This window comes from Balaenoptera physalus (assembly GCF_965194825.1).
Source record: "Balaenoptera physalus genome assembly, chromosome: 2".
Classification (NCBI taxonomy): Eukaryota; Metazoa; Chordata; class Mammalia; order Artiodactyla; family Balaenopteridae; genus Balaenoptera; species Balaenoptera physalus.
Genome location: NC_138883.1, coordinates 43,768,687 through 43,790,613, shown reverse-complemented (window position 1 = coordinate 43,790,613; position 21,927 = coordinate 43,768,687). Strand labels below are relative to the sequence as shown.

At 37.0% G+C, this 21,927-nt stretch overlaps 1 protein-coding gene across 3 annotated transcripts; it reads left to right on the top strand.

Annotated features, from left to right (window-relative positions):
* Positions 1–654: 654 nt before the first annotated feature.
* On the top strand, positions 655–21,134 carry NAA30 (N-alpha-acetyltransferase 30, NatC catalytic subunit). 3 transcript variants are annotated; one of them, XM_082450467.1, is made up of 5 exons: positions 655–812; positions 1,078–1,858; positions 6,631–6,754; positions 8,506–8,574; positions 17,657–17,749. In XM_082450467.1, exons 2-4 carry the CDS (start codon positions 1,079–1,081, stop codon positions 8,523–8,525), a joined length of 924 nt encoding a protein of 307 aa, XP_082306593.1. In that variant the 5' UTR covers positions 655–812; position 1,078; the 3' UTR covers positions 8,526–8,574; positions 17,657–17,749. The 3 variants fall into 3 exon arrangements, with proteins under 3 accessions (XP_082306593.1, XP_082306592.1, XP_082306591.1); XM_082450465.1 differs by having other exon boundaries at positions 658–812; positions 8,519–8,574; positions 17,657–21,134; XM_082450466.1 differs by lacking the exon at positions 8,506–8,574 and having other exon boundaries at positions 17,657–21,134.
* The last annotated feature ends 793 nt before the right edge of the window (positions 21,135–21,927 follow it).

The window sequence follows — 21,927 nt, the reverse complement described above, 5'->3', positions numbered from 1 at the left end:
GCTTGCAGCTGCCCCGCACCTGTTAATCCCATTTACTTCTAGTTTTCCTGGGCGGGGTGAAGGGGATGAGGAGAGAGGCAGAGGACTACCTGTCCACTTTCTCTTGCTTCGAAGGGGCAAAGACTAAACCTAATTCGCATTGCAAACGACCAGGTTTCATCAGTCATTCCCATATTTTTCACAGTTCAAAGTTTTTAACTTCCTCTTCTTTTCAGGGATTTTTCTCTCCAGATTTGCTCCATTTTTAAGGGACGCGGGTAGCCCTTCCCCCACCCCCGGTCAGAGTTAAGGTTAAACGTTGTACAGCTGAGGAAAAGCATTTTTAGGAGACTTGTCCAAGGCCGGGGCAGCAGGCCCGGAGCGGGCGGGCTTCGCGGCAGCTCCGTGGGAGCGCCTGTCCCGCCCAACCTTCCCGGGCCTCGCGCTGCAAGATCCGCGGGTTGAGCCCCAAGGCCGAGGACGGTGGGTTGGGAGCTGGTGACTCCAAAGCCCTCTGCAACTTCCCCGCCCTACAGCCCCACCCATTAGCACGCGGTCTCCCCCGGGGCCCGTAGGCGACACCTTCGTCCCCGCCCCTCCACAGGTCACCTCCCTCCACGCCCCTTTCCCTCGGCCCCGGCAGCCGGCAGGCAGGGAAGTGTCGTAAAGCCAGGCCCAGGAAACTTTACCCGGGGTAACAGCCGAGGCGCTTTACGGCGACGGCGGCTGAGGGTGAGCCTTGGCGGCGGTGGAGGCAGCCGCGGCGGTGCGGGAGGCGGCGGCGGCCGAGGAGGAAGAGGAGTGGCGGCAGTGGCGGCGGTGACCTGTGCGGGGTGAGCCTGCGGTGGGGACGGGGAGGGGCCGCGGGTGACAGGACTGGCGGATGGGCGCGGGCGGACGGGGACGGTGGCCGGCTGAGCAGCTGGGCGGCGCTGAAGAGTTGGGGGGGGCCCGCGGAATTGGGGCGCCAGCTCTGTGAGGGACGGTTTCTGCCTTTGTTTCCCCCCACACCCTCGGCGACCCCCGCCCCCGCCCCCTCTGCTCCGCGCTCGTCGGCCGGGTCTCATGGCTTCCCCTCTCGGTCTGTGTCTCCTCTAGGATGGCGGAGGTACCGCCTGGGCCTAGCAGCCTCCTCCCACCACCAGCACCTCCGGCCTCGGCGGCGGCCGAGCCCCGCTGCCCCTTCCCAGCGGGGGCCGCCCTCGCCTGCTGCAGCGAGGACGAGGAGGACGACGAGGAGCACGAAGCCGGCGGCGGCGGCGGCGGTGGCGGCGGGAGCCCGGTGGGCGGCGAGGCGACGGCGGCGGCCAAGGGGCATCCGTGCCTCCGCTGCCCCCAGCCGCCGCAGGAGCAGCTGCAGCTCAACGGATTGATCAACCCCGAACTGCGGCACCTCCGGACGGCCGCCTCGCTCAAGAGCAAGGTTTTGAGCGCGGCCGAGGCGGCCACGGTCACGGCCACCCCCGCCGGGGGCCCCAGAGCGACTGCCACAAAAGGAGCCGGGGTACACTCGGGCGAGAGCCCCCCTCCCTGCCTCCCCAGTAATGCAAGAACTGCGCTCCCCAGCCCCGCAGAGGCAGCGGCGGCGAGCGATCCCGCGGCGGCCCGCAATGGACTGGCGGAGGGCACGGAGCAGGGGGAGGAGGAAGACGAGCAGGTGCGGCTGCTGTCTTCATCCCTGACCGCCGGCTGCAGTTTGAGAAGCCCTTCAGGCCGGGAGGTTGAGCCTGGGGAGGATCGGACTATACGTTATGTCCGATATGAATCCGAGCTGCAAATGCCCGATATCATGAGACTGATCACCAAAGATCTGTCTGAACCCTACTCCATTTATACCTATAGATATTTTATCCACAACTGGCCACAGCTGTGCTTCTTGGTAAGTGGGTGGAATGAAAAAAGGGCGAACCCAGCAGAGAGATCGAGGCCGTGCGGGGCAGGGAGTGTGAGGGCTGGATTGGCAGTGGATGTATCCTGCATTTCATAGTACGTTACGTGATGTAAAGTGCGTGTATGCACTCCTCATTATTTAATGAAACTGTTTTGAAGGTAAGGCTTCATGATCCGGGTTAACTTGATACTGATGTAAATGCAATAAGCCTGTGTGATGCATGTTGGGGGTCTTGTATCCTGTTTACATTAGCTTATAATCATGTTTAACCGTCTTTAATTATCCTCCCTCATCCTCAAAGCACTTTGCAGTCATTTAATTTGAACAGGGTTCTGTTCGGATACAGACCTTATTAATCTCTCAATTACAGCCGTAATCAGGGAAGAGTGTATGCGTAAACATGTTTTGGTGAACATGATTGTCAGTAAACTTGCTGTGGCCACACTGGAGAATTAAATCTTAGAAGCATATTCCATAATTATGGAGATTATTTCCTTTTACTTCAGCAGGGCAGTTAGCAGTTGTAGCCAGCTTGCTTTCTGGTGCACGGTTGCAGAAGGCGCTACTAACACTTCTGGTGGCTGAAAGACTCCTGAAACTTGAACAAAATACCCTTTTTGGGAGTGTAGGAAACTAAGTGTGAAATTGTTACTAATCTAATTTTTTTTTCTTTTTTTTAAAGAAGCTGGTTATAGATATGCTTAAGTTCTAGTACTATTGCTGGTTTGTGTGTAATATAGTTGACAGAAATTTTTTCCTTAATTTATGAGTAAAAAAGACTTGGCTTAACCAAACAAGCTGAATAATTTTTTTTTTTTTTGACTTACGTAGTACTGGTAGTACCAATAGTTTCCCAATAATATTGACCAATTTCAGTCAATGAAACCTTTCACTTAAATATTGATGACAGGTATGTGCTTTGTATCATGTCCTCACAAGCATGTTGTTTCCATTGAATTTTATTGAAGAAAGACAACATGCTTTTAAGGAGTGCTTTATGATATGTGAAGGGAAAAGCCACTACCGTTATTTATTGTTTTAGAATTGACTTAATTGCATTTACTAATTCCCTGTAAGGTGCTTTGACAATACTTTAGAAATCTGTCTTTTTGATTCTATAGCTTGGTGGTGATCTGAAAATATAACCTCAGTATTGTTGATAATGGTAGCTGTGCTATTTTCTGCGTTCACTTTGCTAAACTTCAGTTTAGTATGTTTGTTTAAACTGGGACCTATTTTATATTCTACAAAACTGCTCTTACAGGATTCTAATAGCTGCATCAAAATAGAAGTTCTAAGACACGTCTGTGTCAAATGAATATGGGAAGATGGTTTTCATAGCATTATTATAAATGTCATATCAAATGCTATTATAAATTCTGAAGATTGTGGATTGATTTAATTGTAAGTTAATTCACAAAAGCGTACAATTTAGTTACACTTTAAATTGAAATAGTGTATGTATTTCTGTTAATTCCAGAAAATAGTTGTGTATGTGTGATGATTAGTCAACTTTTGAGTTCTGGTATTACCTAGATCTCTCTCAACTTGTCTGCCATTTTAAACTCTGATAAACTGAATATTAGTAAACTTTAGTTTGATTTTACATAGACTCCTCCCAATTCAACAGCTAATTTGAACTTTAACCCTTAATAGCCAGTTTGTTTAACATTAAACTCTGAATATCTAGAAATTGTGATAATACGCAAGTGGTTGACCTGTAAGGTTTACTAATGCAAGTATGGATCTGGAGGTATTGAACATAAAACAATAGTTAAGCAATCAGAGGCCATTTGGAACTGGGGCCTTTATATTGGCGTTTAAAAAAATCTGAATTTCTCATGAGAACTAATTTAAAACAAATATAAGTGTATGTTTATTTCAATTCATACTATTTTAGAACTATAAAGGATCCTAGAGATAATCTAGTTCAGCTTTTTTTTTTTTTTTTTAATGAAAAAAATTAAAGACCAGAGCGACTTAAAATGTTCACATCTCCAGATATTTAGTGTCTGGAGATGTAAAGCTAGAACCCAGGTCTCCTGGCCTGTCATTATGGAAGCAACTAAGAAGCTGAAAAATGACATACCCTTGAGTCATTCAGCCAAGATCCTTGTGTCACCAAGTTATGCTTCACCAAGGAATAGTTGTCCTTGCAGACATCGATCTTAAGAGACTAGAAATCTCCGGAATGTTCCTGGTTTCCATGAGTAACCTGCAGTGGATCAAATGGAATATATGCTGTTGAACCTTAGAAAATCGTCAATACTTGACCATATTTGACTAACAAAAGTGACAGTTTCCAATGATTCTTCCTAATGACTGTAACAGATGTGAAAGTATGGTACTGTACAAATGGGCGGCACTGTCATTTTCTCTGTACTTAACTAATTTATCTCTGTCTCTTTTGAGTTCATGGTATTTTCAGTTGTTGGTGCCTTTTTGAACTTCTTAAACTTACTACCAGTGATATACTATAGTACTTCTCTTATTTGTTCTAAATTTAAATTTCCAGATTCCTCTGTTTTCCTATTTGTGATATTCTGGAATTTGGGAATCCGTATTTCACACAACTTATATTTTTCAAGTTTTATAGATTGACAAGCATTTGGCCTTGTAGAGTTCAATTTTAATCTTGCCTGGAATTTTTCAGTTCCTATCCTTGAAAAAAAGAACACACTTTAATAGCATGAGTTCCAAATGTATGTGCAGAAGCTTTTATTTGTAAAACCTTAACATGCAGTTCAGTGATTCTTTTAAGTGTATATTCATCAGCAATTTATCAGGAAAAAATACAGAATTGGCCTTCCTCACTAAACATCTTACTAATAACAGTGAATCATATATTGGGCTTTTATTTTTAAATGATGTGTACAACTTGATTTTTGTTCCTATAGATTCTTGATTAGTAAGAAATCAGTCTAGTCTAAGAGTGAACTAATATAATACTTTGCTTATTACTTTCTTGGTCTGAGGACAAAGATTTGTTTGAAATGCCTATCCAGTTTGAAAGTATTGTCCAGTTATATTGTGTCTAGTGGTTTTAATTTTTTCCCCTTTTGGATGGTTTATTAACTGTGAGGTGTAGGTGTCCTATAATTTTGTATCATAGATTTGTATAGATTTCCATTTCTCCTAGCTTATGAGGTCAGGTCAAAAATTTTTTAATGTACCTCTCATCTCTGATGTATGCACACACACACACAACCACACACATCTATTTGAAATAAGTTATGTTCAAATCAGAAAATGCTGTTCAACCAGGCAACTTTTGTATATGTTTCAGGACTTAATACAGAAAGAAATTTTACTTTTCAAAAGAATTTTGAAAGAACCAGATTGATTTATCATGAATGAAAATGGAAATAACAATTTTAGAGGTTTATTGACCACAAATAATTTTGGATTGTGTTGATTAAACAGAAATGAATTAGGGTGGATTGTTGAATTTAATATCCCTTCAAAGTAAATCAACTATACTTCAATTAAAATAAATAAATAAAATGAATAGCCCTCCTGACCTAGTTTAGGCTTGCGTGAAATGGATTAGAATTATCTTGCCTAAAGATTTCTCCACAGTTGAAAAAAAGGCTTTTTAATCAATTTACAGAAAGATGAACTAAAAAAAGTCACAACAGATTCAAGATAAGAGAGGTATTAAGTGTAAATTGGGCTGTGCTTATTGATTTTTTTAACCCATTCCTGGTTTTTGTTGTTGAAATCATTTCTGAAAAGTTAATTTTATTAAGAGATGATTTGAAGCTTTCATATTTTTTTTATGAGGGCTCTTTACAGCGAACAAGTATTTCTGTCTGACACATTATTAAACAATTGGAACTATTGCCCTGTTTATATTTACCAGAATACAATATTTACTAGAACTTTTTGTTGGTGATGGAATTTTTGAAAAACATATTTTCAATGGTGATACTGGAAATTTTAATGAAAGTGGAGGCTGGTTAGCTTTTATTTAATAAGTAATCTTTGTCTGGAAGGCTGTACATTTTTATTAAAATAGAAAGCTCTAAAAATTACAGCTTTTGCTTTAATATGAAGCTTTGATTTTGAGTTCTGGATATTCTGTGAGCTTTATGGCAATGACTCACACTGTCAGGAGAGTCCTAAAAATGAGACCATCGTATATCTAGTTTTTGTAGTCCTTCAATAACAAAAACCCCTTGGGTAGGATCTAAGGAATACCTTAAAAATAATCCTTTTTCTTTTAGGTTTTTTTCCCCTGGTCAAAATCTAACTATTATTCAGGTATAAATATTATGTCTTATATCTGTCTTTCACTAAAACTTTATTATAATTAAATATAAATTTATAGTACTCTGTTGATAAGTTTCGTAATATTTTGTGATATCTAATGAAAAGACTTTCTTTAAAAAATTACTTTCACGTTTCCCATTTCCCAGATCTTAAACATGTACCTCTTTATTGTACCTAATTATAAGCACCTCATAAAGTACTTGAATGTTTACAATGTGGAAATTTGCTTTTTTTTTTTTCCCCTAGGCTTTAATAATGAGCCTAAGAAATTCATGTCCTAAAGAATGTTGAAAGATTTTAAAACTAGAACATTTGAAGGAGTTCTGGGATTTAGATTTCTGACGCTTCTGTGACTGCTCTCTTGCTAGAATTCTCATTATTTCTTCCTCCCGCAAAAACACTGACCAGTGGTTGGCTGCTGTTTCCGTGGGTAATTGTGCAATACCTGATGGCAATGTATTCTTTGTAACTGTTTGTTTATTTTTAAGGCCATGGTAGGGGAGGAGTGTGTAGGTGCCATCGTTTGCAAGTTGGATATGCACAAAAAGATGTTCCGCAGAGGTTATATAGCCATGTTAGCGGTGGATTCCAAATACAGGAGAAATGGCATTGGTAAGAAAAATATTATATCACAAAAAAATGCCTAAGTTCTTTTCATTTTTTTTTTGAAGCAGAAGACTTAAATGTAAATAGTATGTAGAAATGAGCATGAAGCTGAGGGAAGAAAATTGATTGCTTTTATTTCAAAATGTTTTTAAAATGAATTGTGTCCTTTATTACTGTCTAATTATTTGAGAGATTATCTTTCTAACAATTAGAAGGTGATCAGTTTTCATCTCCAGACATTGTTTTGATCACATCCAAACTGCTTTGCATTATACTAAGTTCTGCAGTTTTTAATAGCATTATTAGCGTGCTTGATCACAGCACTCAAGCAGCTGTCTGTACTTGGGTTAAATGGTCCTCAATCAAAGCAAAATTATGGAGAAATTGTCACCATTATTTAGTACTAGTCATCAAACATTATATTAGCAATTCGGCGAGGACCAGGAGAAAGGAGAATTGTTTCTTACTACTATTCCCAAACTCATCTCTTTTCTGTGCTACCTTTCCTGGCATTTGCAGTTAATCTTATACTCTTGGTTTATAATGGTCATTAGAATCATCTGGGTGGCTTAAAAACAAATGCTTAGGCCCCTCCCCTTGAGAATCTTATTTGTCCTGTTAGAAGTAGGGCTGAAATTTCCCCAGGTGGCTATGATGTAAGCCTGTTAAGAACTGCTGTCATAGTGTCTAAGACCTACTGGCTCTTTGTTCAAGATGGAGGATCAGGTAGACAAGCACTTGTCTGAGCATGGCAAATTCTGAGAGGTACTGAAGCTAAGTAAGTGTTCATGAAAAAAGAGTTTGATGCCTGTACCAGTATTTAATTTCTAGCAGTTTTGTCACTTGTAGTTTTTCTTTTTTAAACTATGAGTGTATGTCCAGTTTAAGACTGGTTCACACAGTCTGAGACATCATGAGAAGTCATTATGAATAGGTTTACTTAATACATTAGGTTCAGCCAACTTTTCTTATAGTGTTACAGTTTGCCACTAAGATGTTTAATGAATTGGGCTTGTTATACAAGCCAAGTTTGAGTCTTTGATGTATTAAAAAGAGCTGGTAAGGACTCACGGCAAATGATAGGCAAATTGTCTGGCTACTTCAGAGGGCAGAAACCAGTGCCTTGAAGGTTGCATCCTGGCCCTCAGACATATTTTGTATGGCCCGTGTAACGTGTGCTTGCTTGTGTTCATGGTTTGAAAATTGAGAGAGAACATTTGGATTTCTTCTCTCAAGATCAGATTTAGCATTTGTTTTCCCTTTAATGTGCTAAGTATATCTGACCCTAAACTAGGATACAGACACACCACTGACATCATTTGGTGTGCCCAGGCTTACTATAAGGTTTGTGGAAACTAACACAGTGTCTTGGGCCCACTCTGGGTCACAGCAATTCTGGTGTGATCTTTGGCAAGATTGGCTCAAAGGTCATGGAGTGAGTTCTTACCAGCTGAAGAAGTTCCTGGGTTGCTCTGGCTGTATCTTACCTTTTTTCTTGGAATTAAATAGCATTTACACCTGAGAAAAGGATACATATCAGGAGATAGGTCTTTCAAGAGGAAACTTGTATTGCTAGGCATAGGTCCTATTGGCCTCTCAGTTTTAAGTCTAAAGTTTTTTTCCCACTTAATTTGAGATAATCTGTGTATCGCATTCAGGGTAGAACCCAGCACTTGACATTTCTTTGCTGCTTATGAATATTATAATTTAGGTATCTTTAAGAAACTAATTACATTTTTTACTTCATTAATACTCAGCTCTGTATTCTAGGTACTAACTTGGTTAAGAAAGCTATATATGCTATGGTTGAAGGAGACTGTGATGAGGTAAGTCTTCCTAAATGTTTAAGACGTTTTATCCTGGGCTGTATTCTACTGGGTATTTTTATAAATAGCCCATAATAAATTGTACTGCAGATTTCATTGCAAGCTATTATTATACAAATGTAACTTGTGCTGAAAATTATATTCCATTTAAAATCACATGAATTTTGACCTAGAACAAATTTTAAGATGATAATGGGAGCTAAAATTTGTGTCAGAATGTAAAGGTAAAATTTTAGATATTTTTAGTAAATAATTGGTATTCAGAGCTCTGATTTGTTATCAGTTAAATCATTTAAGGTAGCTCTTATTATAAACCTTACTGTAATTTACTTGTGTATTGGCCTTGGTTTCTCTCTAAATAATACTTTTTTTTTTTTTTTCCTGTGGGCCAACTGTGAGCCCATATGAAGAACATTTCACATTTGAAAAAAATCTCTCAGCATTAAATAATAAGGCTGGAGGGGGGAAAGACAACCACTTTTTAAATGTAGAGCTATCTGTAAATTAGCATAAAAGCATCTTCTCTCTACAGCTTGTTTGTAAGGCCTGAAGGCAGGTGGTTTCTTTGTATCCTGCAGCACTGTGCTTTACATATGGTAGGTGCTCAATAAGTAATAGTGATGGTTGGGAATGTTAAGATTTACTATTATGTAATGTGGAAGGGAATAAGTATAAACTAGGGAAGTATAGATATCTTTAATATAACAGTGGTGACTAAGAAGGACCAGAGTCGTGCTAGTAATTTTATGAGCGTTACTACTAACACTTGTCTTTATTATTGGAGGGCAAATGTGCCTTAGAGAGTTCTCAAAATACTTGAAGTTCGGTAATTTTTTTCTTAGACTGATTTCAATAAGTAACTTCTTTTGGTTACTTTCTTTTTTTTTTTAAGTGGGTTTTTTTTGGTACAAAATTTATTCACAGTCACTAACCATCATTATTTGTGTGTGTGTATTTGGGGTGCAAAGTCCTTTCTTTTACCATCTTCACGATTTTCAACTCTTCATCTTTCTTTCCACTTATAGCTACTATTAATCTTGCAGTTTGCATCCTCCCATTTTCTAAGCACATGTGAATGCAAATGTTTACACATACTTTTTTATACAAATGAAATCACAGTTATTATTCTGCTGTAACTGCTTTTTCTACTTAACAGTGACTCATGAACAGGATTCCATGTCAATACAGGTGTCCTGCAGAGTACTCTCACGCTCCTTGTCCACATTCATACTTCGTAGTTTGACAGATCACACTAAATGGTGGTTGTATGAGAAGGCCTACAGACATATTGGGCACAGGGAAGACATCCTGGGATTTACGGATATTTAATTTTTTTACCCCAAATAAGAAAAGTCACACGTGGCAAAGGATCTCATATTCACAGCTTTTAGTTTCAAAAAGTAAAAGGTACAGTGGGCCTGATTATCTACATCATTCGTAACTAAAATTTGAGTATAAAATTGAATACACATTTTTTCGTGAGTGTAAGTCCAATATGGACCATGGCTGTATTGGCTTAGACAGCTCATCAAGAATAGAAGTCAGGCTTCACAAAAGCTGCTTAACAGTTCGGAGAAATCTTTGGGATGATAAGACCATGTTTTGATCCTCTACTGAGTAGTGTGGTTCCCAGTGAACAGGGATGTTATAAGGAGGGAGTATTATGTCCCTTATGAAAGCCTTTTCTGAGTTATCCTAGTTACTGCCTATGAGACAGGTAGTATGCTTTACCTTAACTGATCAAATGTTTAAATAGTATTGGTTTTTCTTTGAAAGTTCTGAGGAATGATGAGATTTTGGTTATATTGTTATAGTCTTAAGGTTAAGGCCTAAATTAGTGATACATTTTATGGTAGAACTATTCATTGTGGGCCTAAAATTCTGATTCATTTTTCTTTTCAAGCAATGAGTTTTACTCAATCTTAGACTGAAATGGGTATAGTTCCATGAACTTATTTCTGTTGTATGGTTTTAAGTGGATGGTTTTTGCAGTTTGAATAGCTCTGCCTCTGGATTAGGGAAGTCTTCCATGGTTTAAAAAAATTGGTTATCTGTGCCCCATATTGTTCAGATAAAGGATTTGCTGTAGAAAGGGACAGAACTCTTGCTTACTCTTTATTAGGCTTTCACTTTCCCTTTCATCTAGTTTTAAACCGTATAAGCAACAAACTCTTCTATCCTCTTTACTCTTCTAATTTTTTTTTTTTTTTTTTTGTTCTTAAGTCTCTTCCACTTGGCTGTAAACTTCTTTTTTTTTTTAAAGAAATTCACGTTCTTTTATTTATTTATTTATTTATGGCTGTGTTGGGTCTTCGTTTCTCTGCGAGGGCTTTCTCTAATTGTGGCAAGTGGGGACCACTCTTCATCGCGGTGCGCGGGCCTCTCACCATCGTGGCCTCTCTTGTTGTGGAGCACAGGCTCCAGACGCGCAGGCTCAGTAGTTGTGGCTCACGGGCCCAGTTGCTCCGCGGCATGTGGGATCTTCCCAGACCAGGGCTCGAACCCGTGTCCCCTGCACTGGCAGGCAGACTCTCAACCACTGCGCCACCAGGGAAGCCCTACCCTTCTAATTTTTGATGATAGTGTTTGTTGGTTCTACTTCCTTATATTACCATCTCATCCTGTTTGGTTTGGTTTCTTTCCCCTCCACTCCAGTGTAACTACTTTGTATTTGCTAGACCCAGTAGCTTCTTGGTCTTCCTCTGCTTATTAAAATGCTTCTCAGTCTTTAAGACCCAATTCAGATATCAACAACTCCTTTTAAGTTTTCCTTGATCCTCTGGGCAGAATCAATTGCACCTTCTGTGGTTTTCTTGACCTCCCTTTCTGTAATACTTACTATGCTTAAATTTACTTGTTCAGAGACTGTGCCTTAGCCACTGAGAGCAGAGATACCTTTTCTTGTTTACTGCTATATTCTTAGTACTTAGCATAGCATTTGTGAGAGAGTACATGGTTCATGAATATTGGTTGAATGATCAGTTTTGTGCTTCCAGTATCTTATCTATGCCTCTTTTTTTGCGGCGGGGGGAGTGGACTTCTGAATTTTGATTTGTCTAATTATTTTTTTTTCGTTAAAAAAATTGTTTTTTAGTTCTTTTCTTTATTTCAGTTTTATTTTTTTATACAGCAGGTTCTTATTAGTTATCTATTTTATACATATTAGTGTATATATGTCAGTCCCCATCTCCCAATGTAATTAGTTTTTAACTTGTCTTTCTCTCTAAGCTTCTAGGAACAGCAATCTTTTTTTTTTTTGCATGTGTGTACATAAAAAAATATATCTGAAAAAAATATATATCTGCAGGGTTAACCAAGTTATTAAAGTACCTTTTGATAAAAGCAATTATATATAAAAATAGTTTTGTATATAATTCATTGTTCTGAGGAAAACTTTGAAATGATGATTCTCCAAGAATACAATGACCAAATTATAAAATAACTGACATGTGATTTTACTTTCATTAAGTTAGGCCAACCTTCCTTTCTTTTAAAGTGTTAAGAAATTTTGACAAATTATCAGAAAGACATTTGGGAAGGGTTTAAAATTACATTTTCTACTACTTAGGTCGTGCTGCTGTTTTTTTAATCTTACAGAGAGAGATTTTTGAATCTATGAGCCTATTAAGAGAGATACATTTGGAAATCTCTGTGAAGCTTTACTGTGCACATCCAGTCAATTTTTACTTTCTGTTCCGTTTGCAGAATTTATTTATGACCTTGAGTCATGTTTATATTGCTTTTGGTTGCCACTTGTCATTTTAAGATAAATTCAGAGTGAATTAAACCGAGGTTAGTTGAAATGTAGATCTGTACATTTCACAGAGTTGAAATGTAGATCTTGCTTTTGCCCAAATAACAATGGTATTATTCTTCTGGTCTAATAGATCTTTTCATTTTGCCTTACTACGACTTTCCTAACTTTTTATATCAGAATTAGACATGTTTAAACAGCGTAGCTAAAGATCTTTTCCATTTTCTATATATTTGGATCTGACTAAAAAGTTATAGCATCAAAAAAAGAAACAGGTAGATTCATTACTTCATGAATAAGAAATGCATTACCTATATTGCTAATCTGGCTTGAATTTGATTACTCCTCTTTGTGGTGTGGATGCCAAACATTTAGTGGCTACTAGGAGAAACTTCTTGAGCTTGGGTTTTACATTAGGGGAAATAGTAAGAAAAATATATACAAATAACATGAATGAGTTTTCTTGTGTACCTAAAATAATGAACCCACATGGTGGCCATTTACTTTTATGTACTTTTTTTGGAAATAAATTAGAATGAATGGAGCAGCATGATGAACAGTACTTTACTTTTTAAGCTGTAGATGTCCCTAAAATCTTCATCTCTGGAAATTTAAATTTCAAATTTTTTTTTAGATTTATGGTATGGTTACTATGATATTAATACTCAGAAGTAACTCATAAATGATGAAAATATACTGGAATCAGAATTTCTTAATGGAGTTTAAGTGTGCAGTATGTGACCTTAAAACATTTTTAGTTGACCAGAATCTTCCTATTTTTGTCTGTCCCCAGCCCCTTGGAGCCACCATTCGACACTCTGCTTCTATTAAGTTTGACTATTTCAGTTTCTGCATATAAGTGAGATCACGCAGTATTTGTTTTTCTCTGTTTGATGCATTTCACTTAGGGTAATGCCCTCCAGGTTCACCCGTGTTGTCACACTGACAGTTATTTCTGTTTTTAAGGCCAAAAAATATTCTAGAGAGTGTGTGTATGTGTGTGTGTGTGTGTGTGTGTGTGTGCGTGCGCACGCACGCGCACCACTTTATCCATCCATTTGTTGATGGACATTTAGGTTGTTTCCTTATCTTGGCTATTGTGATAATGCTGTAATGAACATGGGGACCTCTTTGAGGTCCTGATTTTACTTCCTTTGGTTTTATACCCAGAAGTGTGATTGCTGGATCATATGATAGTTCTATTTTTAATTTTGAGGAACCGTCACACTGTTTTCCATAATGTCTGTAGCAATTTATATTCCCATCAACAGTGGCCAAATTTATTTAAATAACCAATAATAAACCTGTTACATGTTAACAAAATAACATACATTTTTTTTGGTAATGTACAAGATGACTTTTAAGCTTTTTGTGTTTAATAATTATATGTTTAACATTTTTAGTTTCATTGGAAACATATAGTTTGGCTGTGAGACAGTGGCTGCTAGGTAAAGAACAGAGTAAAATGGAATTATTTAAACTGTAAGGATTTTTGGTTGAGTAGTTTGGCCTAGTTAAAGAACTGGATATGATAAGCCTGGGTTCTAGATCCATCTTCTGTCGATATAGTTGTATGATTGTAGGAAAGTCATTTAACTTTTTAAAATCTGTCTCTTTGTGCAGTGTGATGGTGATTCTGATCTTAAAGGGATGTTATGAAGAGCAGTAAAATTTTTCAGTCATCGTTGTCGATGTAAGGCCTGTGAGGTGCTAGACAATAAAATAGTGCTTGCTGTCCCTCCAGGAGCTCCTAGCCTGTAATATTAAAAAAAGACTTTCTAAACTGTAATGCTTTGGCTTATCCTGACAATAGTTTGTTCCTGAGGGAATCCGTAGAACTTCACCGTAACCCTTATTTTCTGTTAAGTAGAATTCAACTTGGCCAAGTTTCTTTAGGATTAAAATAACCTTATTATGCTTTGGCTTCCTGTATAATATTCCCATGATGTGGACTAAAAGAATAATTTTATAGAGAGTTTCCAGTATAAACCCAGATTCTCTTTTAGTATGTTTATAAGAATTTCATAATTAAATGTTAAAAAGTAGTTACTTTTTTTGTGGCATTTTCTGTTGTGTCAAATAATACATGATCTCTTTGATTAGAGAATGTGAGTGTGCTGAGAGAATCTTTTCATTTTAACCAAAGTGTTAGCCCTTTGTGTAATGTTTTTCTGTAAATTGGGCTTTATTTTATTAATCTGTTAGGATGCCAACAAACCTGAATTCAACTCTTAACTTACACGTCAAGTGTATATTTATGTAGCTCTAGTTAGCCTCAGCTGTGTTTTGAATATTTTAGATTGCTAGATATTAATGAATATGGACTTGGATCCCCTTCATTATGTTAGCTCTCCCATTCACTGCTTTGTTTTACTTTGGGATGCAATCACAGGTACAGAAGAGTGGATACTATTAAGCTCTAGTTCACATTTGGAGTCTGGTCTATTCTTGTTCTACTGGTGGCCTTGAGTTTCATTCACTTGTAAGTTAGAGATATATCTGTTTCATAGGGTTCTTGTGAAAATAACATTATGACAAATGCATGTAATATGAGATAATGCATGTGAAATGCTTTACGTAGCACTTAGTAAGCCTTCAAAAAGTATTAGTTATTTTTTTTACACCGTCGCTCTCCTTTTTATTTCTGTGAAATCAGTTTTAAGTTTTGAGTTGTTGCAGCTTTATTGCTTCTCATATTAATTGTTTTGATTTAACATTTTAGCTGTAATTAGGTGCTGGCATAAAACAGAATTCTAAGAATTACTCAAGAGAATAGTTCCAAACTGGTAAATTGCATTGACCAGACTGGGATGTTCCAAACTGGAGGATGGCATACATTACTGAACATTAAATTCCATTTTTTTAAGAGCAGAGAGAAATTGTTGACTTTTTATTTTCATCTTGAACCAGTTTGCTTGCTGTATAACTTTTATAGGAACATTTTCCCTTGATCTTGAACTATTAATTACTTGTTTTTAGATCTTTTTAAAGTTTGGATTAGTGTGTGATTTGCTCTCATGAGTTGTTTGCATAGGTAATTGCCATAAGATGATACTTTCTGTTTAAGTACTCTGGTCATTTAAAAGCCTGGCAGTACTTTCGTTTGTTTCGTATTTATGTAATGTATGTAATATAATGAAAGGTACTAAGGGCATATATAATTAACAAATGTTTAAGAGCCTTCTATCTGTCAAGCAGTGTGTTAGGTGCAGAGGAAATGGCTGTGAACAAGATACCCATGATCCCTGTCCTTGTTGGGCTCACCAGCTGGGGAAGATGTCATACTCATCAAACATTGAATGAAAGTACAGTTGAACAAGGAGCAGTGCCGAGTGCTGTGGGGTAGTATGAAGGGAAAGAGATACTCTACCCAGTCTGGAAGTGACATGCTAAGGCCAAAAGCAAGAAGAGGAGGATGGGAAGAGTGTTCTTCCAGACAGAGAAAACAGCTTATGTGAAAGGTCTAAGGTGGGAAAGATAATGGTGGGTTCCAGAAACTGAAAGTTTAGTGTTGATCGTGGTGAGTAAGGGGGGGAGACCTAAAGCACAGTTAGCAAGGTAGGTAGAGGCCATATCTTGATGGACCTTTTAGGTCTCTTTAGATTACTGTTAGATTGTGGACGTTTTCTTGAGGACAAAAGAGTCAATAAATGGTTGTAAGCAGGGAATTAATAAGCATCACTGTACTTAGAGTGGGAGACCTTTGGGTTAGGGGGTTCTTGTATTTATAATAAAAGTTGATAGCAGCTTAGACTAGAATATTGTCAATGGGGATAGAAAGAAGAGGAACAGTTTAAGAGAGATTTAAGAGAGAAAATTGAAATACTCAATGCTTGGATGTATGTAGGGGGGTGGAGAGGAAAGAAGTACAGAGATGACTCTTAGGTTTTAGGTTTGAGGCATTGATGGGATGGAGATCTTGTTACTGATGTGCGGAATTGTAGAGGAGTTGATCATGAGTTTTTTGGATCCGATGAGTTGAAGTACAGTCTTTTCTCTATTATTTAGATCTGTTGCTTGAATTCTTGTCAGATTTTTTTTTATAGCTTGCGATAGAACAGGAAGAGACTCGTAGGCTTTACTTGGGCCTTTGTTTAATTATACTTTGCCCTTTTTTCCCACTCCAAACACCTCGGGGTTATAACATCCCAACAGTAACTGTGACTCACTGTGTTGATTCTCAGTGAGGTAGGTAGAGAATCAATAGAAAGGCAAATAGAGCTATGTATGTAAAAGTTGGGAGGATGGGATAGAGGGTATTTTGGTAGGGGAAAGTAGAAGTAAAGTAGAAGAACATCACATAATAGTCAAAAGTATCAGTTCTTCATTGTCAGGGCCACTGGTTCAGTAATATTTTAAAAGACCCAGATAGAAGTTAATACCTCTTTTAAGTGTCGATATCCATAGTGTCTAGACATTCTCAGAATTTAGTTCTCAGAATGTCGTCTCCTTACCAGCAGCAATCAACATCACCTGGCAATTTTTTTAAAATGCAGATTCTTGGGCACCACCCCAAACCTACTCAGAAACTCTGGAGGGGAGGTGCAGCAATCTATTTTAATAAGCCCTCCAGGTACACTAAAGTTTTGGTACCTTTGATCTAGGTTTGGCAAACTTTCTCTACAAAAGAGCCTGATAGTAAATATTTTAGGCTTTGCAGCCCACAGGTCTCTGGTGCGACTGCTCAGGTCTGCTGTTGTATTGAGAAAGCAGCAATAAACATCATGCAGACCAATGGGCATGGCTGTGTTTCAATAAAACTTTATTTACAAAAACAGGCAGTAGGCATATTTGGTCTAAGGGCGATAGTTTTCAGACTCTGGTCTTGACTGTAGACAAATATGGTAGTTGTCGCCAGGATAAAGGATGACATATTAATGAAAATATAGGAGTTGGAGGTCAATCTGAATAGTTTCAAGTACTGGTTTATTTTCTTAAATCTTTGATTGTTGATTTTTTTCTTCATTTTTTTGTCATACTATACAGGGAACGAATTCATCTTTGTTTCACTATAAAACATATATTCTCATTGCTAAAAATTCCAAACATTTCACAAAAATCAATAGAAAAGAAAATGTCCCCAGTGTTCCCACCCCCCTTGCCCTGAGAGAGAATGACTTATAATTCTGATGACTGTTTTTCTGGGTTCTTCCTGTACATCATTAATATTTACTGTTTTCACCATCAACTTTAAAACAATTAAATGTAGTTTCTTTTTCTTAAATATTTGATCTTATTGTTTATAAGTGATTTGTCAAATTATGAAATTATAAATTAGTTTCAAATATTATAAAATTATAACTTAGTTTTCTCTCTCTTTTTTTGCAGGTTGTTTTGGAAACAGAAATAACGAATAAGTCTGCTTTGAAACTTTATGAAAATCTTGGTTTTGTTCGAGATAAGAGGCTGTTCAGATACTATTTAAATGGAGTTGATGCACTGCGACTTAAATTGTGGCTGCGTTGAGAAACTGACATCAAGGAACAACTTTCCAACGATGCAGAATCGACCTTTGCATGCAATGCAATTTGTACAGAATTGCTTTGCAGGTGGATTTAGTGATTTCCATGCAGCTCTTATCTGTCAGTGTCTCATTTGAGTGTCGCACAATATTTGTTGCACTTTGGCATGGCGCATTTGTTCTGAATTAAAAGAGATTGTTTTAAACTTAAAGAGTTCTTTTGGTACCAACAAGATGTGCCAGTTGATAGCCAAGATTTGTTTGTTCATTTGCAAAGTCTGCTGACATTGTTATTTACACAGTGATAATTTTATCACAGAACCAGGAAGTGGAACATGATTTTTGTTCCTTAAAAAAGCCAATGTAGATTGTAAAAATCTCTGAGTATACTAACATTTCACAGGAAACCTGCCATAGTTTTCTGAGGGGGTGGGGGAAAAGCTTCAATTTTAGGTTTTATTTTTTCAATATTAAATTTCCATTCTTGAATATTGGTACCTCAGTGATTAGTGAATGAAAAACAATGTTATGTAGGGTTGGGTGTGTCTTAACAATGAGTAAAGATAACAATTAAATTGCGTCTGCCAGTGCCTGTGTAGATAAGTATATTTGTCTTCATCTCTATAGTTTTTGAATGCATGCTACCTTTTCCTTTTCTTTAAGGCCTTTGCAAGCAAACTTTTGTTTTTATTTAAATTCTAAATTTGGTAATAAATTATTTCAGATTTTTATAATTTGGATACTTTTTCCAGGTGAGTGACAGAGTGGTTTACTGTAGAAGTCCCTTCTTTTCTTACAGTAAGAAGTTGAATCTACTTGGAAAATCTTTGAGAAATGACTCAAAAGGGATGAGAAAAGTTGATGAAGCCGGGAATTGCTGGGTTTTAGATGCACTTTTTTTTGAGAGTGAGGGAATTTTTGGAAAAGAATAGAAAAATTTATGTAAATTGGTATGATTCTATTTAATCAAAATTATTGCTAAGCTGTGAGGAACAGCTTTTACAAAGTAGTTGGAACTTTTTTCCCACTTGGTTTGGATTCACATTGCTTCCATTTCTTAAAATGCTTCGCTTTTGGTTCTTGGTCTTGAAAATAAATTCCAAGGTGCACTGTATCTGTTTTAAACTGATTTTATTTTCTTTTCACTTATTTGTGCAAATTCTTGGGGGAGCTTTGCTTATTAGTTCCCAGGAAAACAAAAGGGAGAAATGGAAAATTCTTCTTGGAATGAGTTCTATAGGTTTTCTTAATAGCCATCACTACGTTCATTAGTTACATTGTGTTTTGGCCAATCTGTGCAATGTAGTTAATTTTAAAGTTGATTGCTTTCAATTGAGTCAGGAAACCTGTGATGGATAATTTATTTGACTGGAAAACCTAGGTACCCATTAAAGAAAAGATTCATTCTCTGTGAAAAATGTTTTGTAGGAATGTATTGTTTTTTCATTAATTTGGATATGCTTTACTTCTGCTCTAGGATTTGGTTTGAATTTTATTTTATGGCTATAATTACTGTATTTTTAAAAACCCTACCTCCATTAACAGTTGGTAAAAGCCCCCTTTCAGGAAAGTTTGTTGCCTTTTTGTTATGTTTTTTTTTGTTTTTTGTTTTTTTTAAGGGAAAGCTGCTCCTTGCTCAGTGTAGTGTCTTGAAAGTGAACATGGTGACAAGTATTTTTAAAATAAAGATACATAAATTTGGTGAAAATAAAATCTTCCTGTTGATGGGATCATTTATAGTTCCTTATTTTTAAAGAAAACATTTTCTTTCCATTTTATATTGCCTTGAAAGTTTAATGGGCAGAATACTGGTTACATTAAAAATATGAAGACCACACAATACTCAGCTTTCCAGGTGACCATTTTGAGTGCGTTTTTGGTCAAACTTCATTTGGACTCTAGCACTTAGAGGAATACCAGTCATAATGATGCTTCTGTTATTTTTAATATGGAGGGAATTGAACTAATAAAATAGTTCAGTACTTTCATTATCAAATTTTATCTCACCACTTTATATTTGACTTGCTGGTTCATAGGTAATGATTGTTGATGAACGTACATTTGCTTGACTCACTAATGAGGACAGTTCTAAAGTAAATACATGCTAGATTTTTAGCTCAGCCATTAATTTTTTGGCAGATTGTCAATGAAACCATCACTACTGACCTTTTCACCCAGAATTGACCAAATTTTGCTGAATTGACTGGGTGTTTTATTAAACATGAACTTAACTGTGTGACTGAAAAGTCAAATGGTTGTCATATTGTTTAGCTGGTGTTTGTTGAATATCTGTGTCTACCTTATGTCATTAATTGGGTGTACAGAAATTGTTTACTTAAGTGGACTAAAATTTTATCCTCTAGCATGGTAACCCAGCACCAAAATTAAGTCTCCATTTCAGTTGAAGTAGCATCAAACATTAAGTTAATTTTTGATATTGGGCTTTCATTTTTCTTATATAATCTTAAAACAGCTCCATTTAAAATTGATAGAGCGAGTTCACTTGGCTAAAACTGAGCAAAATTGGTGCAACTTTCTTTTAATGGGGTGCTGCCTCTTTAAGACTGACTGTACTATCCACTGACACTGGTTTGGCAGTTGCTACTGCTGAACATTTTTATACATGCTACCATGAAGCTATATATGTTAGTATTGAAGAAGCTAACGGGTATACTACCATTTTAATGTGTGGGCTGATTATAATTTCCCTTACATTAGGATGAAACTAGAGAAGTCCACAGATCATAAACCAGACAGTAGTTTTGAAGCTGAAGCCAGCAAAAAAAAAAAAAAAAAAAATTACTATTAAAAAATTGGTTTTAATATTTTCTGCCTCTTCCCCAAAGTACCCTCCCCATTTGCTTGACAAATCTATGTAAAGAAGTTTGTTTGTCACATGTTTTAACTTTACCTTGCCCTGTGTTATGGTATTGGCTGACATGTATAAGACTGGATGTGTATATTTATTACGGTGTCTAAAAATCATGAAGTTCATCACTTTCCAGGAGCATAGATAAAAGCAAATTGGTAGTGCATCAGAGTTACTTTTCAGTGCACCATGACATCACTAAAATGAGTGCTATATTGTTATAGGGCTTTCAGGTTTGTAAAAATATAACCATAAATTATATTGACGTCAGATATGAGTTGAGTATCTATAAAATATCATGTGTATCTCAAAATATTGGACTGCTGTTTGATGACTGGATATTGCTGCATAATTTTCTTCTATTGTCCCATATCCTTTTGGAGAGAGAGTTTTAATGGGATTTGAAATGTGCAAGCTGTCTAAATAAGATGCAGTCAAATAAAGTATGGTTAAGTTGTGTTTGCATTTTTCTTTTAGATACAGCTGTGTGCATTTTATGTTCAAGTTGTTCTACTTTCACCTACTAAGAAGAAAAAAGAAAAAATAGGCAATCTATTTTGTTCCCCACTTCCTGCCTTGCATCTAAGAGTTATTTGGAAGAAGTGATACACAATTGTTATCTCTCTCACCTTGTGTTCTTACAGATTTGAAAATAACATGAACTTGATTTTACTAAAAGTATTCAGAGTTATTAGCTCATATATCAGCTATCAATACAAATGAGAGCATTTTCTCATGCATTAAACCAAAACTTGTTTTTCTGTCCTTGTCCCATAGCAATTTATTTGTAAGACAGTTTTTATTTTAATTTACTCTTTTTTGTTTATACTTAAGTAATGTTTTGTTTTGTTTTGTTTTGTCTTCCCCTTGCTAAGACCAAAGGAAAATAGAGCAATATCTAAAGGGCTTTTTGTCCCATTCTTGTGAGAAGCTTTAAGTGGCAGTTATGTATTCTTTCATATTTCAAGATTTATGGATATTAGTGGAAGAAGAGATCTGTTTTAATTGGGACTGCTAAGTTACTTTCATCATGCTCTTCACTTTGTTCTTTTATAGTCATGTAGTGAAAATATCTGAGTTCATGTTTTACTTGGGCCCTATATTTAATTCTAAATACTTCATAAATTGTCTTAATAAGGACCAGAAAGTTGATACCGTTCTTTCACACCTATGAACAGAGATCAATAATAACCTGTAGCCTAGAGATATAGTGATACTTATAAGCAACTTTTTAAAAATGAGTTTGAAAAATTTCATAAGCAGATAGCA